This window comes from Phaseolus vulgaris, chromosome 1, assembly GCF_051622355.1.
Source record: "Phaseolus vulgaris cultivar YP4 chromosome 1, ASM5162235v1, whole genome shotgun sequence".
NCBI lineage: Eukaryota > Viridiplantae > Streptophyta > Magnoliopsida > Fabales > Fabaceae > Phaseolus > Phaseolus vulgaris.
Window position 1 is genome coordinate 51148133 of NC_143498.1, and position 25693 is coordinate 51173825.

A 25693-nucleotide genomic window follows, 5' to 3' on the forward strand; every position below is an offset into this window, starting at 1 on the left:
TAAATTATTAAATATTTTATTTGAAGTGTAAAATAATTAGAAAAAAAAACTACTTATTTTTTATTTCATAATTATATTTTTTTTCTCAAATCTCTCCTCACCACTACTATAATTACCAACATTACAACCTCGTTATCATTATATTAAGATAGTTATCCCCAAACTCATTAGATTTACAATTGTTTGGAGATTCATTCTATTACACTACTTAATTTTCTTAGAAAAGTGCACGCGTTTTAAGCTTTAGTGAATGTAGAAGCCTGTAATCTATTTCAAAAGAAACCGTTTCTATATTCTAATAAATGTTTAGTTTTTTATGCCACGAAGAAATGAATGCAGCTGATAAGTAATTCCGGGGTGATCACGACACGACATACTTTTTAATGGTGGTTTCTACCGTCCTGAATATATCCATGAGGGCTATTGAAAGGAAAATAAAGGCCACATACAAAAACTAATAGAAATCACGAAATTTCTTCGAATATATGCATCAAATCACAATTCATCGTCACTTTCGTCACTGTATGAAACAAGGCCAGTTAGGGCAACTTCACGGGACTTGTCAGCTTCGCTATTCGATGACTGTACTGGTTCCAAAGACTTACTCTTATTATTCAGAGGAGTGTTTCCTGCTTTTGAAATTTCCTCAGTATTTCCTTCATCCAATCTGGCTTTTTTAGCTTGGGGTTTGACTTTTATAATCATGCCTAATGGACGAGAAGCTGGATTCTTCTTTACAGCAGACTTTTGTTCCTGCAAGAGAAAACAGGGTGGTGAAAAGCATGAAAATCAACAGCTGCAACACGCGTGATTTTTTGTTTAAAACTGCATGCATTTTTGCAATAAAACTAATAAATTAAACACCCCTTCAAAGATTGGCAATTGAAAGATCAGCTGAAGGACAAATTGAAGCAAATCTAGCTCTTGGACGAGCTAAAAAACGAGTAGAGGCCATCAATGTGATTTCATAACAATCAAATTATGGCTTCTGAAGATTTTTTATGTGCGAGCAAAAAACAGTAGAAGTAACAACATAAACAAGACTTAGTCGGACTTCTAATCCTACTATAACAGTGTGTCCCCAAACAATTTCTTGAGAAAATATAACACCCATAATTCTTTTTCCCTCCGTTAATATTATTTTCTTTCTTCTTAAAACTATCAAGATCATCCCCTCCTGAGTAGTCTAGCATTCAAAGATCTTATTGAGCATATATGATAGAGCTCAATATTGGTCTATTGTGTAAAAATGTTTTTGTAGGTATTAGGAAATCAGTTGCAACATTATTGCGTGGGAATGAAACAATATTAAATCAAACCCTCACAAGAAAAGGTAGCAACACATGAAAGTCACCAACCAACCTGGACGACAGGTAAAGGGTTTTTTTCCTTAACTTCATGCACAATGTTGGACTGTGCTGCCACTGCTGCCTGAAATCAACATACAGGAGCAATTTGGTTAGAAAAAATCATTGACCAATAATAGACACATGGTTACTCTTCAGCAAGGCAAGTCCAACATAATCCAAGAGAAAATCAAATAAAAAGTACAAGGAACTTGCATTTTCAATTTAAATATAAGCAATTTTCTCATACAGTAACTGTAATGACTTAACCTGAAAGTCTCGGATTTGTTGAGCTTCCTCGTCTGCTACTTGTCTTTCATATTGCCGTCTTGTCTGAAAGGCAGATGAAAATTGATATTACAAAAAAGAACGAGCACTAGAATAAACTTTGCAACAACTTGTTCATGCATTTCTTTTGTTCTCTGTGATGTTGTCATCAAATTGTTTCCAAACTATATAAAATAGCTATCTTGCCTGTAATCTTACAACCATTGAAGCAAAAAGAACACGCATATATAAAATACCATGGTTTACACTTCCAGGACCGATAATAAGAAAAAATCATGAAACAAGACGCTGTAAAGAGAGAACCAGAACTCACTGCTTCATAATTATCGAGAAACTCGGTCTCATCTTCGTCTAAAGCTTTAGGTGGTCCTGCGATAATTAGACAGGTAAATTCAATTCAGGATACCAACAAAACAAACTATGCTTGTCTCTAAAGGACCAACACCAAGTAAGCATGGAAGAATTAACAGGTTCCATCTCACAAGCTTCCTTAGCAATTCGCATTACAACACACTATCGAATTCAATTACTATAAAAAACTAAAAGGCAGAAAGCTCCGTGGTACTCCTAATTTATTATGGTTAACAAATTACAAAACGATGGTTGAATACTCACTGTGCTTGAACCTTTCATTGAATTCCGCATCCTTTTTGTCCTTATTCTCCTTTAGAATCTGCAATTCAAAGCTTCATGAGTGAGTAATTCCCTCACAATCAATTCTACGCATTTTCTCAGAAAACCCTAACTTAATTCCTTCCCGATAATTACAATGCAAATTTTGCGTAAGAAGAAATGAGAAAACAAACATCGAAGAGAGGTCTATCTCTCTGGGCTGTGCCGTCCTCAACTCGTTCACCCCTTGTTCTTTTCGCTTCAACCAACTGTTCCAACACAGTATATTGAACAACGATAGAAGAAATCAATAATCGTTAATGAAACCCTAAATTATCATGCACATTTCGTGCATTCGAGATTGAAGAAGGAGCCTGAGACTTAGAGTATTGGTTTACTTGGTGCTCAGAGACAAAGTTCATAATCCTGATAGGAGGATCCCTAGTTTCTTCCATGGCTTCAAGCTTCAAGTTTTGCCAACTGCCACCAGACTTCAATCCTGCAAACACAAAAAGACTAAACAGCGGGGAATTTCTTTTTTCACCCTATAAATTGCTTCTGCACCCCATAAATTTCAAAATGTCCCCTTTTTTCTTCTTTTTGGAGAAACGTTAAAAAGGCATTTTAAATTTCACAATCCACAACACTAATTAATTAGTGGTACATTGACTATCCATGTAAGACATTGTTATTTGAGATCTTCACTATATTGTTCTGTTCAGGAAACATGGTTGTTAATCAAAACAACAAATGATGAAAATAATAATAATAATAATAATAAAAATAAAAATAAAATATATTATATATATATATACTCATTTTAATTTGTAAAAACACTTTAAAAAGTATATCCATGTATTCGTTTAATTTTAATTATTGAAACATTGTCTATTTTGATTTAGATATTTTGTGTTGAACCCACTCACTCTCTATCTAAATTAACACGTGCTTCTTTATAACTTGTTTGAAGTATAAGATTCTTATTATTTTATTATTTGAGGGTTTAAATTGGGAGTTCATGAGATTTATTAGCAGTAACTTAGTACTAAGTGAAATAACTAATTCATTGATTTAAAATATAGAGACTAAAACTAAGTTTATCATCTAAAATCACATTTTAACTTTATTAAATTATTATATCATATTTGAGTTATTTTGATTTTAAAGGACAAATAGTTATTTAAAATAATAAATATTAATATATTTCGTTTTAATACAATAAAAAAATTAATAAACATTTAATTTCTTTAATGAAAATTGAAGACATATTTAGTTTTTAGTTATCATCACATGTGTTTATTAAAAAATAATTAATATTTTAATTTTTCGATATTCAACTATCTCAACTAAAAACTATTCTAAATACTAGTATTATTCATCTTTTAAAATGTTATTATTAATTTTTCATTTCTTGCGATTCAAGGAATATAATGACAAAATAATTATTTAGTTTGCAACATCAATATAAAATTGTTAATGAAATTAACAAGATATTTTTTTATCCGATTTATCTCATAATTGATCTAATTATTTTAAAACCGTTTGCTAGTGTATGATTAATAAAACTGTATAACACTTTAAATATTTAAATTTTTGGACAAAACAGATAGTGTTATTTCACTGTAAAAATATACATAGTTTTGTGTAAAAAAATATTTTGAAAATGTTTACATCTATATAAATCAATCATAATTTTTTTTAATTAAATAAACCTAACTATTCTTGAATCATTCAGATTAATTTATAGTATAATATATATATATATATATTCATATTTTTATGATGCTCACGTTTTAAAATAATAAAGTTTTAAATTTTATCGTGATACAGTTTGTAATCCATTTCGGCACGTGTTCCGTGCTTCATTGCGGTAAAGTAGTAACATACTTAAGGTGTGTTCCAGCGTTGAAGGTGACGTGAGGAAGTCCTTGTGGAGGAGTTGTCTTAGGTTAGCGAGTAGCAATGTGCCAACAAGGAAAGGAACACGTAAGATGAAAAACCGAGGTTTCACTGCGTAGCATTGTTTTTGTGTTTTTTTTTTTTTTTTTTTATCTGGCGTGTGAAAAATCTCAAACCCCAACCCTCTCCCAATCCAAATCCAATTACGAAAACAATGGGACATGAGTTTATAAAACAAAGAACAGCGTTTTTTCCTAAACCCACTCGCGGGACTCGGAATTAGCAAGAAGAGTGCCCAAAAGTCAACAATTTCGATTCTTGCCCCTTTCATCATTAATCCTTTTGTCATTCCCCCAGCATTTATCGTCTCTCTCTCAGGTAAGCAAATCCACACTTTCTTTAGTTCTGTTACACCAAATCTTGATCTCCATTCAAACCCTAACTCATTTCTTGAATTTGGGATCTGTTTGTTCCTCTGCAGAGGGGATCTGTGACCAGTTGATGATGGATGGTGACTGGGTACCCTTTGGTTGAGTATCTGAGCAGGTTAGGTAGAATTTAGTTGGGAATTATTATTGTCCTGTGAGTGGAATAAGAATCTTGATTAGGGTCTGTGTGCTTTCTTGGTAGTATTGATTTTTGTCAATTCAATTCTGGCTTTAGCACAAAGTCTGCTTCTTGATATTGTACCTGTGACTGTTTCTTGTTAGTGGCCTCCTTGATTTTCAATGGCTAACCCAACACAACCTAATGTTGGGTTCACCCCTGAGAGAGAGAGTGCAAACCCTGAGAAGAGTCCCATTCCGCCCCCTCCTAATTCTGTAGCGTCACCACCTGGTTTTCCTTCACCAAAACTGCACTTACAGCAAGATCAATCTTCTTCCCGTTCCGTTAAAACCCCTAGCGTTTTATCACCAGCCAATGGGGTTACAACTGGCAGTTCTATTCCTCACTTGAGCACCCCTCCCGGACCCCCGGTTTTTACGTCGCCGGTCCGTCCAGCTGCGGTTCCTTTTCGAACATCACCTGCATCGCCTCAGCCTCTTGCATTTTCTTCAGGTTCTTCTTTGCCAACGTCATCATCTCCGCTGCAATTTTCAAATGGATCGTTTGAGTTGCAGCAGCAAGTTTCTGATAGTATAGACGACAAGGTTCCCGTTGGAGAGTCATCATTTGTTCTTTTTTCAGCTCGTAAGGTATATATGTATGTTCTGGTTTATTTTAATTCACAGTCAAGGCATGAAATTTTACAAGGCATTATCATTCATTATTCTCAATTTTTTTAATATATAAATAACTTTTCCGTTCTATTTGCTAAGCAGATACTGAAACAGAAGAAACAAGCCAATGTGCCCAGTTTGGGTTTTGGGGCATTGGTCTCTCCTGGGAGGGAGGTTTCAATGGGCCCCCAGGTAATACAGCGTGATCCTCATCGTTGCCAAAGCTGTGGTGCTTATGCAAATATATATTGCAACATACTACTTGGATCAGGCCAGTGGCAGTGTGTTATATGTAGGAAACTGAATGGAAGTGATGGGGAGTACATTGCACATAGCAAGGAAGATCTTCGCAGATTTCTGGAATTATCTTCAACCATGTTTGACTATGCTCAAACTGAGAACAAGAGACCAGGTTTTGTTCCAGTTTCTGATTCTAGAATGTCTGCCCCAATTGTTCTTGTTATAGATGAATGTTTAGATGAACCTCACCTACACCATCTACAGAGTTCCTTGCATGCTTTTGTTGATTCTCTCTCACCAACAACGAGATTAGGAATTGTATTATATGGTCGCACTGTTTCAGTGTATGATCTTTCAGAAGAGTCAATGGCATCTGCTGATGTGCTGCCTGGGGAGAAATCACCAAGTCAAGAATCTTTGAAAGCATTAATTTATGGTACTGGTATATACTTGTCACCAATGCATGCTTCACTGGCTGTAGCACATTCCATATTTTCATCGTTGAGGGCATACAAGTTAAATATACCAGAAGCTTCTCGTGATCGGTGCCTAGGAACTGCTGTTGAGGTTGCTCTTGCTATAATTCAGGGCCCTTCTGCTGATCTGTCCAGGGGGGTGGTCAAAAGATCAGGGGGGAATAGTAGAATTATTGTCTGTGCTGGTGGACCGAACACTTATGGGCCTGGATCTGTCCCTCATTCTTTTAGTCATCCTAATTATCCTTACAGGGAAAAGACTGCAATTAAATGGATGGAAAATCTTGGTAGTGAGGCTCATCGACACAATACTATAATTGATGTTTTATGTGCTGGAACATGTCCTGTAAGAGTACCTATCTTACATCCTCTTGCAAAAACATCAGGTGGAGTTTTTGTTCTCCATGATGATTTTGGGGAAGCCTTTGGTGTTAATTTGCAAAGGGCATCTGCCAGATCAGCAGGCTCTCATGGTTTGTTAGAATTGCGCACATCAGATAATATTGTCATTACTCAAGTCGTCGGCCCAGGGGAAGAGTCACATGTAGATACCCATGAAACATTTAAAAATGATACTGCCCTTTATATTCAAATGCTAAGTGTTGAAGAAACCCAAAGCTTCTCTCTCTCCATGGAAACCGAAGGAGATATTAGAAGTGATTTTGTCTTTTTCCAATTTGCAATTCAATATTCAAATGTGTATCAAGCTGATGTGTCGAGGGTCATTACTGTTAGGTTGCCAACAGTAGATAGTATTTCTGCATATCTTGAGAGTGTTCAGGATGAAGTCGCCACTGTCCTCATTGCAAAAAGAACACTGTTGCGAGCCAAAAACCATTCTGATGCAATTGATATGCGATCAACAATAGATGAAAGAATCAAGGATATTGCTCTAAAATTTGGTTCCCAATTACCTAAATCAAAACTTCACAGCTTCCCAAAGGAGCTTGCTCTCTTACCAGAGCTTCTTTTCCATCTCAGGAGAGGACCACTCTTAGGAAGCATTATTGGCCATGAAGATGAGAGGTCTGTGCTGAGGAATTTGTTTCTGAATGCATCATTTGATCTATCACTCAGAATGGTAGCTCCCCGATGTTTAATGCACAGGGAGGGGGGAACCTTTGAGGAGCTACCGGCATATGATCTTGCTATGCAGTCTGATGCTGCTGTTGTACTAGACCATGGCACTGATGTCTTCATTTGGTTGGTATGCCTCCTGTTGCCCTTTTCTAGCTTGATATATTTTTAGTTTGATGTAGGTTGTTTTGGCACTTACCTCAGTCATTAGGTTATTCATGCTGTTTTCAAATTAAATTCATGTTAATGATATGCAACGGTGAGTGGTGCAATTGCACCAAGCCACAGAGATTATCAGTCCGTTGTTTTTCCTATTCTTTTTTTAGCCTCATTTCCTGTCTTGTTCTTCTCCAGTTTCCTCTGCTACTGGGCCACTGTTGCCACCAGCAGCTGAGGCTGGTGGCCAAATGGCTAGCCAAGGGTGTGGCAACTAGTAACCCATACTTGGGAAAAAGAAACGTTCTTTTATTTTAAATCTCTTGACTAAGATGGTGCATAACTGTTTTGAATTTGATAGACAATTGTAGAATGGGTTCCCATCCTTGAAATTTCTTCCTCGTATTTTGTTAATTCTTTTGATTTTGATTTTTTTTCTGATAAATGCTTGGTGTTCCCATCACTAAAATCTCTTCCTCGTATTTTGTTAACTCTTCTGACTTTGAACTTTTTTATGATAAATGCTTGATGTTGCATTTTTTTGTTTTTAAGCATTTGGACTAAGATTTACTTTTGGAGTTGAGTGTTATGTTTTAAGTCACATTTCATTTTATCACATCAGAAATGCTAGCAAGACGCCCTCTGACAGACTCTTTTGAACACATTTTCTCTACTTTTTATTGAAATTTATTGAAAATTACAAAATTTTATGGTTTCACATATTTAATGAGAGTCTCACACTTCTATGGCTTCTAATAAATTTTAACTAATTGTAGGTAGTGTTAGGAGTTTGTTGTTCTTTATCATAAAGTCGGTTGTTTTATTTGTATCGTTTTGTGCTTTGGATTATATTAAAAAATGTGTCATGTTGGAAATTACTATGGTTATGCTGGTGTTGCTTTTTCGTCCTCATGGTCGATGTTCCCTCAAAATTAAGGATTTAGTTATTTGTATTGTAATAGTAAGGGGGGAGTTCTCTTAGCCATTGGGGGTAGTTGATGGCTGGGGTCTATAATTTTTCATCCTTTTCTTTATTAGATGCCTGAATGGGTTTGTTGTTGAAACACACCCTATATTTAAAGCACCGTTTAAAGATCTTCAATTTTAATTTTGGTCTAAATTACACATTTGGTCTTCTTTAGTTTTTGTCTTCACAATTTCAATTGTAACAAAATGGGATGCCCAAGCCTAAAGCTGAATTGTCATCTCGTTGATGACTGATTGCTTACCTCCCCTCCTCTCTTTCTCTGTATAAAAGAATCCTTTCTCCCCAACCACATGTCCCACCTTGCTGCTTAGTTTCATGCTTCACCTGCTGAACCAGTAGTATTTCCTTATCCCTGGAATTATTGAACTCAAGGGTCTCATTTCTGCTTATGTGGTGTCAAATTTGATGCGAGTAACCCTTTTTTATTGACTTTAGTAATATGGATTGGAGATCTCACATCGACTAGGAATGAAGGCAAATTATAACATATAAGTAGGGTGCAATCCTCACTCTATAAGCCGATTTTGTGAGTTTGATTTAGGCATAAACTCTCTTACTAAGATGATATCAGAGTCATTCAGAATCTATCATAGTCAAGTTCTTTGTGGTTATGCCACCATTATCAAGTTCCTGTAAGATCCCACATCTACTAGGAATAAAACCAGATTAAAATATATAAGTGGAGTACAATTAGTAAGATGGATAATTAGAGATGACTTTAAACAATGCCTCATCAGCCGAAGTGTCTTTACGGCAAGCAACACTTCAATTGCATACTGAAAACATGCCAGTGACATTGTTGTAGTTAAACCGTGGATATTGAAACTGAAATTGATAAAATTAATGAGCCAAAAGTTTTGTTGATCCTATAATATGTGATTATGAATATAATATTCTACTCATGATTTTTTGCAGTTTGTATTTGACATTTTTGCTTGCCTTGTCTTCTGATTCTTTTCTGTTTACAATTTTTATTTTCTTGTACTGTTTGTATTCTCATAATATTTATTTTTTCTAAATATTGATGGATGGATCCTAGGGTGCCGAACTTGCAGCTGATGAAGGAAGAAGTGCTGCTGCTCTAGCTGCATGTAGGACGTTGGCTGAAGAGCTGACTGAGTGCCGTTTTCCAGCTCCTCGCATCCTTGCATTTAAGGTTAGTTTTCTTTACTGCCTGCCACATTCAGTTTCATATTCTTTTGATAAGATTTGAAACAATCAGTTTACATTTGAAACAGGAGGGTAGCTCCCAGGCTCGGTATTTTGTCTCTCGTCTCATTCCAGCTCACAAGGATCCTCCTTATGAGCAGGTAAACAGCACTAACACTTTATTCTTAATTCTGATACCAAGTAGATTGGTGGAAAAATTATTTTCTTGGGAAAAAGGCTTTTTACTAGTATTTCTTCAAAAAAAGTCAACGACATTTTAAGATTGCTCCAAACCTGTAATTGTATATTGAATGATGATTTTTTTTTGCAGGAGGCAAGATTCCCACAACTCAGGTCGTTGACATCAGAACAGCGGACAAAGCTGAAAGCCAGTTTTGTTCACTTCGATGATCCTAGTTTTTGTGAATGGATGCGAAGCTTGAAAGTGGTGCCACCACAACCAAGCTGATGATGAAGGGTCTTTGGCGCTGCATCTTTCAACTCTTTGGTTATTCTTTGTTAAGTTGGTCAAGCCAAGTTTGTTTGCGTGATTTGGGGTATACAATGTGATCTTGCAGATGTCTCCCCAAGACTTTGGCTTCAATGCCTCCTCCCATTCATTTTGTTCACTTCCAAGAATCCTCCGAAGAAGTTTTTTCTTTTTTTGGTTTGGGGCAGAGGGTGAGGGATGACTGTGACAAAGATTTTTTTTCACAATTTACGGTTAAGATGATACCATAGAGCAATAAAAGGATTTCTCGTTATTTATATTTATATACCACCTGCTGATTGCCAAGTGTATTCTTCAATTTCTGTGTTTTTGGTATGTTTTTCTTTTACCCGATTGTTTTAGATTTTGTACAGTTGATTTTAATTTTAAATATGGAACATGAATGAAATACGTCTTAGTATTAATTTTATTTACAAAATTTATTTTGGAATGTTATTCTGCGTGTAGAAAATTTATCTTGGTGACTGATCACAGACACAGGACATAGTCTCTGAGGATGTTTAGAAATGTGATTCGGTTTATAAATAATTTGTTTGATCGAAAATTTGTATAGGAGGTTGCTTATTGTGTTATGATAGGCAGGTGAATAACAACAAAGTTCATTATGAGATCAGTTTTATTGATCATGTATACTACTATTTTTCTAATGAAAAATATAAGATCTTGTATTAGAAAGATCATGTATGATTCAAATGAAAATCAAATTTTCATACATACTAATTATAAGATCTTTCTTAATAGTTTTTTCTAAAGTTTGTCTTAATATTTTTTTTCCCAAGGACTAAAACCATGTAATTGCTCTTTCTAATTGTGTTTGTAGTAGCATTTTTATGTGAACAATATTTTAATTAATTTTGTCATTTCCCCTCTCTCTATCATGCATTCTTTTTATGATTTTATGATTATGAGTATGTTTGGATAAAACTTATAAGTAGAAAAAAGAGATAAGTTTATCTGTAAATTAGAAAAACATGCTGATTATAAAAAAGGAGTGACTAAGTTTAGATGTTTTTAAATTTTAAAAAACAAATTTATTAATATAAAAGTGGACTAGTAAATATTTTTTTGCACTTTTTCATATATTATGCAATTTGAAAGTGAATTTATTATTTTATACCATAATGGTTAACAACATTTGAGACTAATGGAAACACAGGTACACTGCGACTATGTATTCACATTTTCCTCTACTATTCAACTTTTACTATAATAGAAATTTATCATATATATAGAAATAATTTTGAATGATAATATGTAAAAGAAAAATGATGAATTGATTAATCAACCTTTTTTTCTTTTCTTCTTTGGTTTGAGTTTCTCTTATTTTTTAAGTTTTTTTTTTCCTTTTCTATTGGTGGTTTTGCGATTGGAGAGTATGATGATGTTCAGTTTAAGGTTAAGATCGACTTGATGGTAGATATAAAAGAATTATTGTTTTACCAAAAAATAGAATTGTTTGAAGTGGAGTGAAGAGAGTGATTGGAAATTGAGGTTATTTTATTTTATATGTGAGATTTGATGTGGAAACTAGTGAAAATATGCTCTCTTTCTTTAAGTTGCTGCTTTAAAATAAGAAATTAAGAAAAAAATGAAGAAGTTAGTTTTCATATAAAAATGGTTCATTAATATTATTTTAAAAAAATAAAAATTAATTTTTTAAATAATTTACATGAAATGACAAAATATTTCATTGTACTAATAAAATAAGATATATTAAACAATGGTAAAATTAAAAAAAAATTAAGTAAAAAAAAAGTTATAAAAAAATCATCTTTATATATAGGTATAGATGTATCGATTATAACTATTAATATAATTTAATAATAAACTAATAGTACAATTATACCTAATTTTAATAAAAATGATTTGTGAAGAACTATTTTAGTTTTATATATATATATAAGGAATTAGGAAAAAGATAAGGTATATATTATTATTTTAACAACATGATGTCGAGATTTTTATAAATAAATAAGTAGTATAATATGACTAATGACAAATAAAATAAAGACGTTACATAAAAGGGAAATATTTACTGAAACAAAGTACGTTACACTGAGTAGTCGAAGGTGCACAGTGAAGAGTAAAAAAATAGGAGTGTAAGAAATTAAAGAGGGCGGAAGGGGCACAGCTGAACACTTTATCTGAAAGTGAAAACCCTAGAGTCAACCGTAGCGCCACAATCGCTCTCGCGCGTTTCGTTCGCCTTCGGCATCTTTGCAACGGGTAACTCGCAGCCTGCATTTCAATCCCGATATGGTTTTCTGCTTCGCCTCCTAATGTTAACATTTCTCTTTTTGGCCATGGCAGGATCAGGTGCTCGTCCTTCACCATGGCGGGGACTGAAGCAAAAAAGCCTTCTGCTAAGCAATCCGGTAATTCGCATTATTCATGCGTATTCGCGTTTCGTGTTTGTGCATCTGTATGTTCTTTCTTGTAATGGCGAATGAACGAAGCCTTGCAGGTGCGAAGAAGAAGGAGGTGAAGAAGGAGACTGGCTTGGGTCTCACGCATCGGAAGGCGGACAACTTCGGAGAGTGGTATTCCGAGGTATTTTGCGCCGTTTAATTGCTTCTGTCTGTCGTTTTGTCCCGATCTGTGTTCGGTCAAAGCTGGTCGTTCATCCTGATATGGTCTTGTTTCACTGTTAACAATTTCGGCAGTGTGTTGTGTTGGTTGACTTTGGCTTTGGATTAATCTGACAGGTTGTTGTTAATGCGGAGATGATTGAATACTATGATATATCTGGTTGCTATATTCTGAGGCCTTGGTCAATGGCAATATGGGAGATCATGCAAGTGAGTTTCTTAATTCTTGTTTTGTTTTAGATAATGAGTGAGTGGATGGGTTTGCATATTGTGTCTGTAATTTCACTCAATGCATGAGTATTAGATTTCAAAATATTCCTTAGATTTGTTTCTTTTAGCCTTTCCATAGGTCAGAGTTGTTCTAATGTTGAAAATAATCTGCAGGAGTTTTTCGATCCGGAAATAAAGAAAATGAAAATCAAGAACTGCTACTTCCCTTTGTTTGTGTCTCCTGGAGTTTTGCAAAAGGAGAAGGATCACGTTGAGGGTTTTGCTCCCGAGGTGAGAGTTTGTGAATTTGTATTAAGTTTTTTTTTAACTTGAGAATATTATCCTTGAATATTAGGAAGATTGATTTCGTTGTAAAGATTTGGAGAGTATTGCATTATTAAATTAATTATTTGTTCAATAGTCTGAGACTTTCTTGATCAGGGGGCGTGCTATACACTGGATTGTTATGTACAACAAAGAAATTAGTTTTGCGACGTTTGTTTCATTTAGTTAATGACAGTTTCATGTATTGAAATGGTTATTTATTTCGACATGCAGTTTGATTATTTATATAACTCCATTTCCTCCCAGATGGACTATTTATTCTGAAAACAGTAGTACTTGTCTGATTGTCTTACTCATCCATCAGGTTGCTTGGGTAACAAAGTCCGGGGAATCTGAATTAGAAATTCCTATTGCTATTCGTCCAACCAGTGAAACTGTCATGTATCCCTACTACTCTAAGTGGATAAGGGGACATCGTGACTTGCCTTTGAAACTTAATCAGTGGTGTAATGTTGTTAGATGGGAGTTCAGCAATCCCACACCATTCATCAGGTAGTGAATAGTTTTTTTTCTTTTCTCCACCTTTTTCTTTTGGGCCATGATATATAATGATTTGTTGGCTGGTATGTATACAATAAAAAATTTCAAACTTAAATTAGAGGCTTCAAATTTTGGAATATTCAGCCTCTGTATGTATATCTTTGCACTATGCCTTAAATTTCTGCTTGTTTTATTTATAAATGGTTGTTCTCCTAGTGGTGATTTTGGTCTCTTATCTTAAATTTGCAAGAAGTAGTATATGTTGTATGTTAAATATCTTAACATTTATATATAGAGGGTGAGCATTGGTCTTCTGACCTAGTGTTCATGTGTCGGATCCAGCTTTTCCTTAATGTGGTAAGCTGTATACGTTTATCTTCCCCCAGATACACCAAGTGGGAGCCTTATGCACGAGGTTTCCCTTATTAAATATCAGATTGCCAATATGGTTTCAGATAGTTGCTGTCATGTAAACTAATTTATATTTTGGGACTTCTTTCTAGTCTATTGCGTGGTGCTTTATGAGTTCTGATTGCAGGAGTCGTGAGTTTCTTTGGCAAGAAGGGCACACTGCTTTTGCAACAAAGGAGGAAGCAGATGCAGAGGTATGGCACCAAATAGTTATTTTTGGAATTTTCCATTTTGGTCCCGTTGTAACCTGCCTCAGTTTGGGCATCTTCTAGCTTTGCATACTTAATGAAGAGTTGTTAAGGCTCTTCTCTCATCTTTTGCTATTTTAAAAGTTCCTTTTCAAAGGAGAACTATAAGCCGTGTCACTATGTTCCCTATCTTGGTGCTCTAATGGTACATGAATTAGTTATGCATTTCGTTTTTGCTTGTGTTGCACACTATATGCATATTACTCTGTATTCTCCATCTAAGCATGCCAATTTCGCATCTTTTGGATATTTTTTTCCAAAATATTCTAAACTATTACTGTCTCAGGTTCTTGACATCCTGGAATTATATAGACGTATATATGAAGAGTATTTGGCAGTTCCTGTCATAAAGGGTAAGAAAAGTGAGCTTGAGAAGTTTGCTGGTGGGCTTTACACTACCAGTGTTGAGGTACGCATCTGACATTCTTTGCATGATATGTTTTTTAGTGGTGTAATGTAAGCGTTTTATAAAATTTTGATGTTCTATTTTGCTAGGCATTTATTCCGAACACTGGTCGTGGTATACAAGGTGCAACTTCTCATTGTCTTGGCCAAAACTTTGCTAAAATGTTTGAGATAAACTTTGAAAATGATAAGGGAGAGAAAGCAATGGTCTGGCAGAACTCATGGGCCTATAGTACTCGAACTGTAAGCTTTGATCTCTGGAATATAAATGCATTGGAGGATTCCTCCACATCATATTGTATTTAAATTTTTTATTTTCTTACAGATTGGGGTCATGGTGATGGTTCATGGTGATGACAAGGGATTGGTACTGCCTCCTAAAGTCGCATCAGTACAAGTCATTGTGATTCCTGTGCCTTACAAAGATGCTAATACTCAAGGAATCTATGATGCCTGTTCTGCAACTGTGAATGCATTGTCTGAAGCAGGTATTCGTGCTGAGTCGGATTTTAGGGATAATTATTCTCCGGGATGGAAGTATTCTCACTGGGAAATGAAAGGTGTTCCTCTAAGAATTGAAATTGGACCAAAGGATTTAGCGAATAAGCAGGTATTCAACTTTGTCCCACTGTTACATCAATCCTCATATTTGTCATTTTTCTTTTACATTGCTAGTTTTCCATCGAACACCATATAAGTCTCAGGATTTTGCATAGGTTCGTGCTGTTCGACGTGATAATGGAGCAAAGATAGACATTGCCAGTGCTGATTTGGCTGTTGAAATACAAAAGTTGCTTGATAATATTCAACAGAATCTGTTTGATGTTGCAAAACAAAAACGAGATGAATGCATTCAGGTCATACACACTTGGGATGAATTTGTGCAAGCTTTGAACCAAAGAAAAATGATCTTAGCTCCATGGTGTGATGAGGAGGTATGAATTGTGTTTTGTTTAAATATAGTGTTTCTGGTGTCTTGATCTGATTTGATTTTCAAGGAATTTTGTTCTTTGAGTTTTATGCTAGTGTCACTCTTTTAATGAGGTCAATCATTTTTTTCAAATAGTTTATACAGAATATATTGAAACTGCTATTACGGGTTAGTAAACTAATGCTTTCTATTTTAAAACTTCCAATCTGTTGGCTACTGTAGAAGGTCTTTTGTCATTGTAAGATTAGCGAAATATAAAGCATTTGTCGTTGTCAACCTTAAAGAAATTACATTTTATAATTTATTTCTAGTTTGCTCTTTACTAGCTTGAATAACGTCATAAAATCCAAATAGAACTACTGCTCGTGTTATCAAATTATGTGCTCTTGGAGAAAAGGTGTTGATTTGATATTTTAGAACCACCATTTTTTATTAAACATTTTTCTTATGATGTGAGATTGTTTTTTATCTGCAATGCTTCAGGAGGTGGAGGCTGATGTCAAAGCAAGAACTAAGGGTGAGATGGGAGCCTCTAAGACTCTTTGCAGCCCCTTTGATCAGCCAGAACTCCCTGAAGGTATATAATCTTGTGCTTATGCAGGTGTTATTATTTTTTAATGCAACAGAACTTGAAAACTATATGCAGACTTTGATTCTGTATGAATTTACTATCTACTAATGTTTAGGTCTCTTATGTAATTTTCCCTCTTTATTAACATCACCATTAATATTTGTGTTGCTTATTAATCGTGGTTGGTTTACAGGCATTAAGTGCTTTGCATCTGGAAAGCCTGCAACAAAGTGGACATACTGGGGCAGAAGTTACTAGTCTACTGGCTGTTGATTGTGGTATTATATGGAGCTAGTTTGTCATTTACTGGTCCCTTGTGTACTAATTTGTGGATCACACAAATATTAGTTTTGTTTTCTTGGTATCTTTTTCAACGAATAGTTTTACTTTGATTTTTATATGGTACAATATTTATTTTTGGTTTAAAGAATGAGTATTGCTTTTGTTGTCGTTCAATTATATTGAGGGGCATATTAGACTCTTGGTTATTATTTAGGCATAAAATGAGACACTCAATTATACAAATTAGTTGCTGCAGGTTTAGATGGATGGTGGGAAGATATGAAAATGGGACGGAAAATTGGTTGAACAGTTTGTATAATGAAGAAGTAATGAATATGTGCGTGCATGTGAATGTGTATTATGCCTAACTAATTGAATTATTAAGTTATATGAAGTAGTGAGCCGGAATTGACTATTTAATGAAGATATAGTCTTGTAGAACTATTATTAATATCCTCATCTAATGCGTTCCTATTAATTCAATTATTAGTTTTATTAAGTGGTGAGCTGGTATTGACTATTGACATCCCTATTTTGGTTGATTTTTAGTCTGCTAGTTATCGTTTAAAGTTTCGGTCCTTCTGACTCAGATTATCAGATAATTTTAAGATACAATGAAAATGTAAAGTTAAATTCATATTCTGTATTTTGAAGGTAAATAAAAAATGGACTCTTTCTTCCTACACCTTCAGGAAGCTGTTTTTGAATCCGAAAGTGTTCTTGAGATTTATAAAATCTGGAACTCTTTTTAACATTTGAAATAAGTCTATTTGAAATAAGTCTATGGATTATGTAATCTGGATATATTCCGGATTACATAATTTGGAAGTCAATCTCATATTTAGAAAAGACTTCCGGATTATGTAATCCGGAAGCTAATCACTCCTCTGAAAAAAAGGTTTCCGGATTACATAATCCAGAAGCTAATTTTATGTATAGAAAAGACTTCCGGATTATGTAATCTGGAAGCTAATCACAAAAGACTTCCAGATTACATAATCCAGAAGCTAATTCTGGATCTAAAAAAAGACTTTCAGATTATGTAATCCGGAATATTAATAAAGAGTATTTTTGAAATATAAAAAATATATGGGAGTGGCACAAGAAGGTATGGAGGTGCAGGAAGAAGCAGCCTAAAAAATGAGTGTAGATGGCAAGTGCGTTTGGTTTTGTAGCGAGATTGCTAAATTTTGGGCTAAAATTCGTCACAAATGGGGATGCCCCTTTCTCCACGTTTGTTTACATATTAAGTCAATAAGTATCATCAGTGACAGCAAACTCCCACGGATGCCAATGGTTTCATTTTTGTTCCCAAGCACGTTTTATTCTTAATTCGTTAAGAGTTGACAAGTTGTATTTGATCTGATGAATCAGTGTATTTAAATGTGCAGTTTGGGTTATTTTAGTTCTCCAACCTGTACGATTTGGAGGGAGTTGTCCCGTTGGGTTTTTATATTTCGGAATTACTAATCTCAACCCTCCAACCTAAACCCATTTGTTTATTGTTTTATACTTATTTACAATTTTCAATATTATTTTCATAAACATATGAATCTCATCTATTTATGTGAGATTGTTTCAGTTTAACGAGTGCTTAATAAATGGTTCCGAGCTTAGATATAAATTTGTGGTTTGGTGATTTAAGTATCAGCAGTGTTTTATGTGCCTAGAAGGAGTTTTACCCAATCTTATCTCATCGTTTCTAAGGGTATGTTAGAATTCAGATGCAAAAGATTACATGCTATCGGCGATGCCAACCAAATTGGAAGTTTAGTAAAGTGATTAGTTGTCTGATCCTAATCCTAAAACCACTATCAGTTGAGCATGGATCACTATTTCTTACGAATGTATTACTGCCACACAGCTCTTATAAATATATGGACCACGTATGAAAGGTATTCGCTACATCGTGTGGTGAACTTCTCCAACATTTATCTACACAACACAACCTAAGGCTCATCTTGACTGGCCATGCATTATTCTTACACTATTTTTGTTCAAAATGTTAAGAGTCTTTACAGATCCTACTTTAAAACACATGTAGTTAAAAACACTTCTGTTAAAAATAGACATTTCTACTTAGTATAAATTTGTCCATATCCATGTTTGCACATCTCATTGTGCTATCTTCTCAAAAACTACTTTCCATGTCAAACATCCCATTTGAGTTTGCCCATGTAACACTTTAATTCATTATGTCATAGACTGAAATAATAAATGGAAAATTAAATGCTAGCAATCAATGTATAGGCAATAAGCTTGACTCTTTTAATCTGCTTCTAAACTTCTTCTTCTTTTTCTGTTTTAAAATAAATATTTTTTTAAGTAATTTATTTGTAACAAATTAATTTATACCTCCTAACTCTTACCTTATCACAATATTCGATATTTTAACTCAGCTGGAGAACATTAATAAAGTAAAAAAAAATGATATAATCAAATGAATTAATAGTTTCTTATGAATGAAAATTATTTAACATTTTTTTATTCTTCATAACAAATTTTAAAGAAGTAAATATTTTAAAAGGTACTTATTTTTAAACTACAATAAATTTTACTATGCAAGCAATGGTCAAATGATCTGAAAAGCTGTATTTTCGATCTCGTGAAAACCTTCAAGACAAATGCGACTTAATCCATTGTATTTATACAGTTTTTTTACATAAATTTTATCAATTATTTAACTTTATTTCTTACATAATGATATGATTCCCTTAAATGGCTTGAACATAAATCTAACAAAAAAATATATATAAAATGAAATTGTGCTAAATAAATATAAAGAACCTCTACAAACAGACCTATAAATAGACGAATGTATGCAGTGGTTGTTCTGTGTCCGTCTTAGCATTGCATGTGGTTTGGTAGGGTTGTCTGCGGGTTTTAATAAAAATATTAAAAACGTCTGAACAACTAAAACCAAATTGAAAAATTATATATATAAAAAAACAACAATGAATAACTAACATCTTCTAACATCAAACGGTTTCAACTATCTTAATTATGCTTCCAAAAGCATTTAATAACTTTTCTTCTTAAAATGTTGTGCTGGTTAAATCGGTCCAAACCAAACGAGTTTGACCTGCAAGAAAAAAGTTAAGTGAAGTTGTATCCACCAATGTTCACTCTACACTATTAAATTTTAATTTTAACTTAACTATAAAATCAGTTTATAAGATAACTTTGTAATTACTTATATTAAAATATTCTTATTTTCAGTTGATATGAAACTTTTATAACACTTTTTTTACATCGATATCTGTTAATTCTTGTGTGACACTATGTATTATGGATGATTCAATAACGAATGACACACTAAATTCAAGAAATACTTATTATAATAAACTCTAAATAATTTTGATATCATATTAAGAATTTTATTTTTTTTAAAATAAAAATTTTCATGATAGACATCACCATGCAACTTAACATCTAGCTATGTTGAAGTTATAACAATCATTAGACAGCACATGAAATAAAAATATTATTAAAAAATACAAAAATACAAAAATTTAGAAATATCATACCAAAATTCATATGTTAACAAAAACGATACATATCTAGATTATAGCTATTCATAAAAAATTCTACGAAGAGACTAGATGATACCTTATTTTACTTACTTATATTATAAAATATTTTTTATTTCTAATTGGTATAATAAATATAGAATGTGGATCTCTAAAATAGGAAAAGAAGAATAAAAAATAATGAAGAGAGAGTTCACGTATAGCCACTCATATTTCACAAGGAATTAAGTAAGAAGCTTAATTGTATTTTTCAGCCTTTATCTCAGAAAACAGAATTAATGAATCTAGTAAGGGTGTAGGACATGCAGCTTAAAATCCAATGTCGGCAATTTTGAAGAAAGAAGAACAAATTTTCTTGTAATCTGGATGAACCCTCTTTATTATTTGTGCCAAACATCAAGGACATTTCTTTATAAATATAAACATAACAGATGATTTGTCAGATACATCTCGCGTTACAGTCAGCAGCTGCAAGTACATGAAGCAAACATAACTTAGGATATAAATAATTAATGTCTCTTCAGGACTCAATAAAATACCAGAACAAGCCATTTATTACTTCTGTTATCACAACAGTAGTTGCATATATTATCTGCTTGTTTTGATGTTTTCCTAACTTGGTCCTTTCTCACACAGCAAAAATAAATGCACTGTGACCAATCTGTTATGAAAATCACAAGTACTTGTATTTGCAGTGTAATACATCTGTGTATGTATATAGTGTTCATGCCAAGTTTTTTTTTTTTTTTTTTATCTTTTTCATTTGATCTTAAACTTTTTGTACTCCATTAATTCTTCATCTTCTCTAGGAATAATAAACTTTTAAAAATATATTTTGCATGTTATGAAAATTTTATTTTGAAATCAACAGTCAAAAAATAATGAGAATGGAAAAAAAAGTTTTCATTGAGGACAAACTGTGGCTCAAAATTTTCTGTGGGGCTTCATGACAGGTATATTTAGTGCAAGAGTCTGAACATTTATTTTCACCCCTGAATTTTAGTTGAGGCTGTCTCACCCCTTGTGGATGTGGAGGAAAACTTGGTGAAATAAAAAAAAAATATAGATTTGGTCCAATCAAATGAATTTTGGTCAAATCATGCTCATGGTTTTTATATTTAAATTATGAAAACTCAAATACCTAAGAATGGTAATATATATCCAAAGTACACTAATATTTTAATTTCCAACTGTCCCGGTTCATTCATTTAAGTTAATAATTTATTAACTAATTCTTACTGGTGAATCATGAGTTGACCGGAGTTGAATTATTTATGCATATATTTATTTAGATATAGATATCAGTGTATAAAAAAACTTAAATATTCATATCATTGTTCAATCATTTATTAAACTAAGAACATATAAATAGTAGAAGTCATCCGTCAATTATATGTTTATAGTACATAGAGTATATAGAGTGAAGATTGAATTTGAAAATTTCAACCTTAACTTTAAATAATAAATAGTGTATTTTATTCTTAAAAAAAGAGTAGAGTGAATGAGATGGGGAAAGTCATGAAAAAAAAAAAAAAACTCTAAAGAGTTCTTAAAAGTTTAAATACAAAACTATACCATTGTTAAAGAATTATTTTATATGACACAGTTATATAGTTATATGAAGTTATATAGTTATATGTTAAGGTAGGAATGATCAATAAATTTTTTAAAATTATATTATTTTATTCATTTAAAGATTTACTTAAAATCTATGTAATTATACAATGTTATCAATGTATTAGATATACGGGCGCTCTTTTATATTTGTGATATTTGTGTTGTATGTGTTTATTATTACAAGTGAAATATATAGAATAAAGACTCTGATACACATTAGACGACTGATATTTATACTACTATTTTTTTATTTTTTTTATTATAATAAAGTCATATTGGAAAAAAAAACTTTGTAGAATTGAAAAAAAAAATTAGATTATCTTTGTAAATTGACTTTGTTAGTCAGAATTATGTATATATAGAAATTAAATCAGAATGACCAACTACATATAGACATGCAAACTTTAATAAGAAAGCTTTTCCAACTATCAAAACCAACTTTTTCCACCTTAATTTATTTCAAACATCTAATAAAAAAATATAAATGTTTTAATTCAATTTATTACAAATACTCAAGTTTGAAAGAATGTTTCAGTACTAAAACCAATTATAATAACAAATTAATAAGTAATCAAATAAATAATTCTCAAATAAATGACCCATAAAAAAAATTCAGATTCAAATTTAAACAAAAATCAAATAAACAATTCAATATCTTATATCTAATTTATGGTTCAAATCTACATAAATTTCAAACTGTTTTACCCGTGTGTGAACGTCCTTGTGCATCTTAAGAAATCAATTTATAAATTATTATATTTTAACAAATCAACTAATAAATTGCAGTTATATTTGGAGTTTACTTTAAAATATTATTGATGTTAAATATTTTTTTAATCAATTATAAATTAGTCAATGTATGAATTTTAAGATGATTTTTTTTTGTAATACTTAAATATTTTATGATTAGATGACAAAATTAAAAAAAATTATATGATTAATATATTATAATAAATTATTCTGATCATAGATTCTTCAATAAATTTTATTCTAACTATTAATAATTGTACATATGTCAAAAAAAAAAATCATTCATCTCATAAGTGATCATAATTTTTGTAATGCATAGATAGGTATAAATCCTCTGCACATCTGTGACTAGTGATGTGATATTTCCTAAAGATTGATGTAAATAATATTTCGATACGACAAGTTTTCTCTTCTATATACGATAAGATTTTGCCTATGCTTTACCCTATCATTAGAATGTAACCTGATATAGTCCATAAAAAATAGCTGTGATTCTGTGACCTCTTCGAAATGAGGAAAAAATGATGAAAATATATAAAGAAGACAAATGTCCTTGGATCAAGTACTTTCATTTGTTGGTGACAATTTTTTTTTTAAATTATTAGTATAAATATTCATAAAATTTGGTTAATTATTAATATAGGTGAATCAACATTGATAGTTATTTTTAACCCCATTTTGTCTTTCATCTATCAAATTTAAACACAAAAATTTAAATATACTATCTCTACTCACTATTTATTAATTATAACTAATTAATATATTTTACTTTTTTATATTGTTAATTAAACAAGGTAGGAGTCATCTCATGGTGATAATATATTATTATTTTTAATTACAGGACAACTTACTTGTTTTATATGTTATAAGAAAATTATTTATATTGATTACTCCCTACTTAAATTATAATTTATAATTTTTAAAATAATAGATAAATAGTTATTCTCTTCTGAATAATTTGTCGTGGAGTATAAAAATACGACAACAACTAAGTTAAAACACACCGCTTCGATAAGAACTATGTTAAAGTATGCCACTTTGTGATGTAACCTTACCATACTAATAATACAATAGATTGTTATATGATAGTATAACTCAAAAGGTACCCGACACAGGTAAATTGACCTTATAGAAAAATATTTGTTTTATATCTTACCATCAATATTAAAATAATCAAATTTAATACAAGTGGATATAGGTGAAAAGAATCAAATTAAACATTTTAACAATAAAAAACATAGATTAATAAAATGGAATAATTTAACTACTGTTTTCCATTGTTTTCACAAAAGCACAGATTTGAAGAGTAGTTGATGGTTTATTACCATCTTTAATTATTATACTCCAAAGTCTAATTCACATTCTATCATGATTTCAAGATCTCTAATTATCTATGTTTCAAAAACCTAGGCATTGAATTTCAGGCATGTTTGAAAAATGTCGGGTGTTAGTTAATTCTGTCATTAATGAGAATAACAACACATGAAATGTGTATCTCATTCAAATCTTAAGTAACAAACTACTCAAAGTATAAACACTGTACTAAGGTTAATGATGCTGCACAAAACATGTTGATTACTGGTATTATTTTTTCTCTGCACAATACATTCAACTACAGTCAGCTTTGTACGGAAAGGTTCATGCAAATAATATTAAATACACCAGGTTATGCCACCATGCAACAGTGTAATCTTTACATAATTAAACATGTAAAAGTAAATTGCAACAACAACAACAAAACCTACTCCACAAGTTGGTTTATAATAATTACTCTAAAATTATTGTCTTTCTTAGCTCACAAAGAAACTATTTTAGTCAACTGTGAAGATGTTAACTAAAACAAATCAGATGTAAAGTGTGTTTAATTATTGGAAAATAAGATCTAAAGCAATACTTTGTTGCCCTATAGTGTGAGAGGTGTTTCTTTCAAGACTAATGAAAAATACTGAGTTTTACATTGAATGAATGTATGTTTGTGAATTCTTTAATCCCTTATTTATTATGATTATTAGTGCATAATGCTTTGCTGGTTGTTGTGTGGAATAAAATCATGTCAATTTAGTTAGGGTTTGAGTTATCCTGCATAGGATACCTGACTTTGGAAACCTTAACTTTTCACATGCCAGAGGGTGAAACTTAGGCCTTTGTGTCTCTGATATTGTCTGTTCTAGGACCTTGTCTCCTTCTTTCTAGACATGTATATTTTTAATACATTCATCAATATGTATAGTTGGTTGAAGAGATAGTTCACTGTAAGATTTTCTTTATATTTTTTTTTACATTTTAAGATTATTTTGGAGGAGAAGAGGAATAGGGCTAGTTGTTTCCTTGTGTGAAGCTCAAAGTTGTATCACAAACTAAATAAATAAATAAATGATGAGGCAACAGTTACAGTGATTTTGTTTATTGTGAAAATGTTGAAATGTTTCTCGAATTGCTCAACAAACAAACGACGAACTTCGTTTCGGTCCAATCACGTGACAAAGTTCAATTTTATATTACTATTTTTTATTTTAAAAATTAACATTTTTATCAGAATTTACCTTCAGCTAAGAACAATTTTATAAGGATATAGTTTAACTCCCTTTTCAAGAAGTTGTTTATGTATTTTATTTGAGTCTACTTAGCCGTTGCCTTTATACGAAAGTATTTTATTTTATTTTGTGTATGATTTTACCGTAGGAATCAGAACCTTTTGATTGATGTAAAAGTATTCATCAGACGTTGCATGATGATGACTGAGGAAAAAATTGACAGTGATATTCCTCTCAATCATTTTACATATTTTTATCATAGTATAAATACAAAATCAGTTTAAAATAACCATAGTTAATTAGAAAATTAAAATAGTCAATTTTATTTTATTAATTATATATTTTTCATCAGCAGTGTATTTTATTAATTAAAATAGCATAAATATATTATATTTATATTTATTTGATTATTTACTGTAACTGTGAAATATGAATTTGATCATGAACTCCAATTACATAAAAGAAGAAAAGAAGAGAACCTAGATAAATAGATAGACATGTTTGTTGAATATAGACAGTACAGAAAATAATGGATTAGAAAGTGATATATAGGGTGGTTGTTATCCTAGATTAAAATTACTGCACTCACTCACTCTTGAATGAAGCTAATATGTATGATTATGCTAAGGTTGTGGTTCCATGACATTGACAGCAGCCGCACTTCCCCATGCTCAAAAACACACCGGTTTTGCTTTTTATGGTTAAAAATTTGTCCCCTCCCATTCCTCCTTTCCTTTCATCCTTCCACATTTTACAATCACCCTCCATTTTCATGTCACTAATCACACAAAAAAAAAGATATAGAATAACTAAATTAACCACTTTTTGG

At 32.1% G+C, this 25693-nt stretch overlaps 3 protein-coding genes across 3 annotated transcripts; 2 read left to right on the forward strand and 1 right to left on the reverse strand.

Annotated features, from left to right (window-relative positions):
- Positions 1-268: 268 nt before the first annotated feature.
- LOC137814842 (NEFA-interacting nuclear protein) lies at positions 269-2859 on the reverse strand. Its single transcript, XM_068617757.2, has 7 exons — positions 2645-2859; positions 2441-2515; positions 2250-2307; positions 1948-2003; positions 1617-1679; positions 1363-1431; positions 269-753 (listed from the first exon to the last, which is right to left on the reverse strand). Exons 1-7 carry the CDS (start codon positions 2699-2701, stop codon positions 496-498), a joined length of 636 nt encoding a protein of 211 aa, XP_068473858.2. The 5' UTR covers positions 2702-2859; the 3' UTR covers positions 269-495.
- Positions 2860-4164: 1305 nt separating this feature from the next.
- Positions 4165-10225, forward strand: LOC137814843 (Sec23/Sec24 protein transport family protein). Its single transcript, XM_068617758.1, has 7 exons — positions 4165-4523; positions 4627-4691; positions 4856-5341; positions 5468-7288; positions 9342-9458; positions 9541-9612; positions 9783-10225. Exons 3-7 carry the CDS (start codon positions 4874-4876, stop codon positions 9918-9920), a joined length of 2616 nt encoding a protein of 871 aa, XP_068473859.1. The 5' UTR covers positions 4165-4523; positions 4627-4691; positions 4856-4873; the 3' UTR covers positions 9921-10225.
- A 1746-nt stretch (positions 10226-11971) lies between these two features.
- Positions 11972-16607, forward strand: LOC137814844 (Class II aaRS and biotin synthetases superfamily protein). The gene is made up of 13 exons (XM_068617759.1): positions 11972-12188; positions 12273-12337; positions 12427-12512; positions 12668-12760; positions 12935-13051; positions 13410-13597; positions 14124-14190; positions 14531-14653; positions 14740-14892; positions 14975-15259; positions 15366-15584; positions 16064-16157; positions 16345-16607. Exons 2-13 carry the CDS (start codon positions 12295-12297, stop codon positions 16407-16409), a joined length of 1533 nt encoding a protein of 510 aa, XP_068473860.1. The 5' UTR covers positions 11972-12188; positions 12273-12294; the 3' UTR covers positions 16410-16607.
- The last annotated feature ends 9086 nt before the right edge of the window (positions 16608-25693 follow it).